Genomic DNA, 6952 nt, shown 5'->3' with positions numbered 1-6952 from the left:
CTTACACCTGCCACCTGAAGGGGAGCACAGGGGAGTTGGGGTTAGAAGTGCCTTTCCCACTCCAGTATTCCAGGTGGCCTCTGCCCAGGCACCACCACTTGCATCTCCTATTCTCACAGCCCCATGACTTCTCATCTTTGTGTCCTAAACACATTGTCTCCAGAGCCCCTCAGTCAGAGAAGGAGCAATTTGTCTCTCTACTGTGGATGCATTCCTATCCTCCAAGACACAGGGACCAGGAGCCAGAGGAAAAGGGCAGGGTAGCAGTTGGACACTGTAGGGAAGTGTGTGTTCAGAAGGGAAGCCTTAGACTTGGCGAGACAAACATGAGTAGCACAGTGCAGCCTGAAGCCAGGGCTGTGCCTAAGAACCTAAATTTTGACTTCTTCCAGGGAAGTCTGTATTGGTTAAGAAACTTGATTAGGAAAGTGTTACTGGTCTTTGAAAGGCTCCCAAGCTGCATTCCAGCTCCACTGCCCTTTCTTAAATCTCCCTATTTTCACTCACTTCATATCCTTGTCTCTAGACTTGGATCCTAACCATTGAAAAGGAAGGAGTACACCAAGACAACAGAGACAGCCCAGAGGCTTGCCAAAATTGCTAAATAATGACACCTGCTGGATAAATGTTATAGTCAGAAGCCTACTCTATCTAGCCAGCCTGGGTCTGAAACACTAGGGAAGGGAACTTGGCGTGAGATAAGACCATCCTCTGCTTTTATCGTTAAAAATAATTACTTTGTTACTGCAATAAAATTTAATAAGTAAAACTAGTGTGGCTATGTACAGATTGACACTCCACTGCTGTACGGATCTGAGGGTCTGTCCCTCTGGGTTTCCTGCCCAGATGCCAAGAACCTTCCTCAAGGTCTGCCTATCTGGTTTTTTAATGTTCATATTTCTACCTTGAAGTTTTTGTGAGAATTAGATGATATTAAAGAATAAGTAAGCAGTCTCAGTTCCAAGCTCCAATCTGTGATTAACTTTTAGAAACAGGAAATGGGTTCATACTCATGAAGACCTAGCACAAGAAAGTCAAGAAAACTTAGTGTAGGCAGTCTGGTGATTTGTTTATTCCTCAGAAACACTTGTTCCTACAGTATAATTCAGAGGTTAAACAGAGGCACACGGCTACGATTTCCACCATAGTCTGCTGTTGAGGAGACATTCAGTGTGAGGATAAGGGACTAAAGGGGCATTTGGGTCACAGGATAACTAGAGGCCTCCATGATACACTGGATGGGGACCCTATCAGCTGAGATCTGACCCCCAGGCCTGATGGCCAAGCTCAGGGTGGAAGAGATAAGGTGAACCAGATGCAAAGCGCCAAGTGCTCTTTTAGTTTATCATAGTCCTGGATGGGTTCAATTTGACCTAAACCCAAGGGGCTGAGGTCAGCCCGACCTACTGGTTCACTGGGAAGGAACCCTGTCAGCCCGAGCTATCCAGAAAGGTTCAGTTTACTCCATGGTATGGCTGAAGTGGCCTAGATATGTCTGCCTTTCCCTGGAGGAAATAATAAATGCAAGTTATGAAACTACTGTTTACATCAGTTTCTTTCTTGACTATCCCATGAAGGGGTCCTGTCCCATACCCAAGGAGAGTGGCACAGATGGGTACTCTCTGCTGGAACTCAGGGAACGAAGGGAGCTTGTAAAGTTGAGGGAGAGGGAAATAGCAATTACAGAATCCCTCACAGGGGAAGAAGCAGAGACAAACCCCAGGCTGTGCAGCAAAGGAGAAGGCCTGGAGCCATGACTCTAACCAGCAGTAAATGAAGGGGTAATATACAGAAAAGCTCTTGACTTCCACAGGATACTGTACTAAGATGCCCCTATCTCTTTCCTTATTTCTCACGGCAGCACAAAGCACTGGCCCTAATTTGAGACTATGTAGGCAGGATGAAGACATTCTGCATAACTTGGCAGAAAATGAAGTAGAGGGCAGCAGCAGGCCTGCTCTGGGTGACCCAAGGTTTAAGGAACAGAGTACCAACTAGTGGGAAAAAGAGGCTCCTCTGCCCTCTAGCACATAAGCACAGTAGGTCTACTTAAGAAGGGAAAGACAGCACTGGTAACAACTGCTGCAGGGTCTATGGGCCAGAATCCTCAGAAGTTTCCTGTGAGCTAATTCTTGGCCAACAGGTAATGGGGCACACCACAATGCTTCTGTACGACAGTCCTTCTCGTCTCAGGTCTAGTCCATTGGTCCACCTCTAGTGAATAACTGGGATGGACATCCGAGTTACCCAACACTTGCCATCTGGTGCACACGCCCTATCAGGCGGTGAGGTTCCTGGCTGACTTGGAGGCACTCTGGGCCCGCTGAACTACTGCTGAACACTTCTCACGCCGCAGCAGCTTATTGTTCTCAAAGAGACCTTCATTGCGGGGTATCCCATGAGAGCCATCAGGGAAAGTCAGCAGGCCTTTGAGGAGGACAGAGAAAATATGGGCATGATGACGGCATTAACGTATCAAGAGATCAGCTCACTACATAGAGGCCTAGGAAAAGGGACAACTCACAGCTCTACTCAGGAGTACTCTATAGGGAAGTTCAATGTCTAGGCATTCAGGCACAATCACTGTGGATTGCTGGACATCCACCAAAGAATTAAAGCTGAAGAGGTATATTTCCACCCATATCATGATCAGCTAAGTCACCCATTCTGCTGGGCTGCAACTTACCAAAACCATCTACTCGGCCATTTTTAAACTCCCCTTCAAAGGTCATGTTGTCGTGCCGAATGAAGACTCCGACGCCATTGAACTTGCCCTGGGCAAACTCCCCCTCATACCTGCACAACACCAGCATGTTAGCCTTTTTGGGTTGGTAAGGAGTTACCTGTGCAAGTTAACTGAGTCAAGGACCTACCAATGAAATAATGTCAAGAACAAAGTAGATTCCACTTGTCCTAGAGCTCCACTCTCCCAGCAAACCCACTCCCAACCAACACAGAAAGGTCAGACAGTATGTATGATATGAAGCCCTAAGGTCAAGAAAAGAACATAGGCTCATGGAAGTGGGGTGAAAGGTGACTCACCTCCTTCCCATTTCAAATTTTAGATCTACTTAAAAAGTAACTAATAAAAGAATTGCTTATTCCTTGCTTGTTTTCTGCAGGGTCTAAGATAAGCTCGGGATCAACCAGATGTTTATCACGTCCCATTTTTTCATTATAGCCTCCTAGCCTAAAGCTGAGAAAGGAATGACCCAATACCCACCTTGTTTCTACAGTATAATTCAGAGATTAAACAGAGGCACACAGCTATGATTTCCACCACAATCTGCTGTTGAGGAGACATTCAGTGTGAGGATAAGGGACTAAAGGGGGCATGTTTGGGTCCCAGGGTAACTGTGAATCAACTTACCTTGAACCTTCTGAGAAGGTCAGTACCCCAAATCCATTAAACAGCCCATTTTCAAAATGACCCAAGTAGGTACCACCATCTGCAAACATCAGTTGACCAAAACCATGTCTACGTCCTGAACAATGAGAAAAGACAGGTGTCCAGTTGGAATGGTGCAGCTTGAGGGTACCTTCTCACTCATATAGCAACCCCTACCTTCTGACACCCCAACCACAAAGGAAAGAACAGAAGTAGCAACATTAGGAGGGCAGAAAACTATTACCCTGAGCCAGGCACCTAGAAAACCTGGCTCCCCGGACCTTCCCATCTTAAGTCGCAACTATCACGTTTAGAGGAGGTCCTTCCATGTATGAGAGATAAACATGGACTTAAAAATTACAATAACATTTACAGAGCCTTTACAGTATAGAGCCTTTATAGAGCCAAGCATTCTTTTAACCACTTTGCATTTATTACCTTATTTAATCTTTATGACAACCTTATGAGGCAGGTATAGTACTACTATTATTTCTATCTTATTGATGAGGAAACCAAGGCAAGGAGAAGCTAAAATAACTTAAGATCACATAACTGGTACAGCCAGAATGCAAACACAGGCAGCCTGCCTCTAGAGCCCTCAATGTTTACTGTACAACATTGCCTCTGAGGAATAACAACAGTGCCCCTTAGCACCGTGAAGCTACTGGGCAAACCTAACAGCCTCGCTGGCAGCAGTGGTTTGAATTTTGCTTCATCAGTAGGGCTGGGTTCACCCACTGAACTGACCAGAAAACAGAGCAAGATGAAGAAGGAGCAATAATACTTAAAACAGAGTACCAGGGAGTCCTTTTGCTAGACTGACTGCCCAGGAGAGCCTCAGAAGTCTCATCTAAATGAGACTGCAGGTATTTAGGAGGCAAGAGAAAAGCCTTGGGAAGTAAGAGGCAAGGTCTCATCATAGCTGCACAATCTCTCCTCTCAAAGCTAACGAATTCATCAGCTGCAGGACTCTATCGTGAAAGGAATGAGGTGCATGTCTGGTAAAAGCTTGACCCACTTCACCTGCAAAGCTGTAGAAAGTCAAGTCTAAGTCTAAGACTGGGCCCAAGAGACCTTAAAGGACCAGATTGTGTGCCAAAATGAACATCATTAAAATGCTTCTTGTATAGTCTTGGGCTCTAAAGAATTTTGTTACCATTCCTAGGAACAGATACTTTCAAATGTAATAAGTCACAGGAAATTCAAACACCATCATTTGCTCTTGAATGTCTGCCCAAATTTCCAGATCTTCCTTAAGATTCATTTGGAACCAAGTCATTTCAATGAATTCCGTACTCTCTAATTTATGGACACTTAAAATATTTTTAAAAATTCATTTTACTCTGCTGGGTACATTCTCACTGCCACCGAGTTGGATCCGACTCATAGTGACCCCTCCTTGGGTTTCTGAGGCGGTATCACTACAGAAGTAGATCGCCCAATCTTCCTTCCAAGGAGTGGCTGGTGGGTTTGAACAGCCAGCCTTCTGGTTAGCAGTCAAATGCCTTAGGAACTACACCACCAGAGTTCCCCTAGGTACATCAGCATTTATAAAAATAATTGCCAAATAACACCATTAAAGGATATTAAGACACTTTAAATTTAGAACTAGAAAGATTTAACTCATTTCTGGAGGTTGGATTAACAACAGAATTTTCAAACTCTTTTATGTAATCCTAAAATAGAATAAAAGAATGACATTAGTTGGAATTAATCTGGCGTTGGAAATGAAGGCCCATAAAGTTGACTTATATATCCTGATGTATGGCCGAAAGGCGTGTTCATCCCTGGATAACCCCCCAGGGGTCCTTCTCACCCTCCTTCCATTCGCCACGATATTCTTCCCCACTGGAGTAGGTGAAGGAACCTTTTGTCAGGGTCATGGTGACAGCTTACAGAAGAAAGGATGAATACTGCAGGAAACAAGCAGAGAACTAGTGTCACCGGAGAGCTGGAGGAAAGGAGTGCAAGAAATTTTGTAGACACAGTCTAAAGGCCACCAGCCCTGCTAAGTATATACTACCTTGGATACATTTAACAAAAATACCCACCTCCCCAACCACCACCAACCTCACCTCTGCTCATCAACTCTTTTTCTTTTTTTATTGTGATTTGGGTGCAAATTTACAGAGCAGATTTATTTTACTCTCAGCAGTTCATACATATTTGGTTTCACAGCACAGATTATACTCCTAACAATGAACAGCTCTCCTCCCCTCTCCCCCGTGACTACCCCTTCCCTGGGCCCTTGTTGCCTATACATTCCTGCCCCATCAAAATAGCATTAAATGTACATGGAGACAAAGAGAATAATTTAATGCGTTAAAAAAAAAAAAAAATGCAATTCCTATTTCTCTTTTAATTCATTAAGTCTTTTAATTCACCCCCTTCATCTTTTCCAGATGTAAGCAATACAGTGTTCTCCCAAGTGATTTTGACAATGCAGATTCATAGGCCCAAACCAGACCTACTGAAGCAAACTCTACACAGTTAGAACCTGGAAATCTACAGTTTTAACAAGCACACCATGGGATTCTTATACACTGAGAAGCTTGTGGACTGCTACTCCAATAAAAGGAAATACTGTGAATGATAAGCTCTCTGAACTATAAATCACCATGGAAATACCCCCTATTATTAACCTAGTGCCTGATCCCAGGCATCTGGCTGAGTTCCAAGAGGGCAAGTAAACCACTTCTTCAGAGCACTGGGGCCAACCTGATGGACAAAACAAAAATCCTTAAATCACTTCAGCCTCATACTCCCTGTAGGCCTAGTGCAATGGCTAACTTCCATTTCCTTCCAATGAAGTCCCAGAGGGGCCAAAACTGTACTGACACCTCCACCATGAAAAATCAAGATGGGGTTCCAAAGAGCAGGTTCCACTGCTCCATTGCACAAAGAGATCTGGCATATTTTACATGCTCAAAGTCTTTTTATAGCTTAAACCAAATTACTCTTCTATATGTGTAAAATTCATGCAATTTAAGTAATGATGGATTTCTGCTTTATGATTTAGAACTTCAAAATTTTCTTATGATCTCTTTAATTTTTTTTTTTTATTAGGATTTGGGTGAAGATTTACAGAGTAAATTCACTTTTCATACAGCAGTTCACATATACTTTGTCTCATGTCATTGACCAAAATTTACAATGCAGCAGCTCCCCTCCCACTTCCTCCCCATAGTTACCTCCTCCCAGTGTCCATCCCTTCATACTCTTCGAGAGGCCCATTGTCTGCCAACCCTGTATACGATCCTGGATACACTCTCCACCTAGACATACACAATTGTTTAGCTTGTTCACCCATCCATCCGTCCCTATACCCATGCTTGCTTTCATTGACAACTCAGTAGTGTATTTACAAAGGGGTTCATATTTGTTGTTTGTACTGCCCATGTAACTCTCTCTTTCTCATCCTCAATGCTGCCACACTGGTCACTCACACTTGGCACACCGCCCTTCTCTTCACCCAAATCAATATTTATCTCTATCTATCTAACAGCATTCCCTCCCCTTCCCTCCCACCCCTGGTAACCAACAAAGAAAATGTCCTCCAATATA

The 6952-nt window shown here is 43.9% G+C and overlaps 1 protein-coding gene across 1 annotated transcript; it reads right to left on the bottom strand.

The window, feature by feature from the left end:
• Positions 1–2278: 2278 nt before the first annotated feature.
• Positions 2279–5271, bottom strand: MORN4 (MORN repeat containing 4). Its single transcript, XM_007939985.2, has 4 exons — positions 5205–5271; positions 3371–3485; positions 2687–2796; positions 2279–2427 (listed from the first exon to the last, which is right to left on the bottom strand). The coding sequence occupies exons 1-4, from the start codon at positions 5269–5271 to the stop codon at positions 2279–2281; spliced, it is 441 nt and encodes a 146-aa protein (XP_007938176.1).
• Between the last annotated feature and the right edge of the window lie 1681 nt (positions 5272–6952).

This window comes from Orycteropus afer, unplaced genomic scaffold (assembly GCF_000298275.1).
Source record: "Orycteropus afer afer isolate SDZICR_OR568_19922 unplaced genomic scaffold, OryAfe1.0 scaffold00064, whole genome shotgun sequence".
NCBI lineage: Eukaryota > Metazoa > Chordata > Mammalia > Tubulidentata > Orycteropodidae > Orycteropus > Orycteropus afer.
Note: the sequence above shows the minus strand (reverse complement) of the source record. Positions and strands in the feature narration are given on the sequence as shown.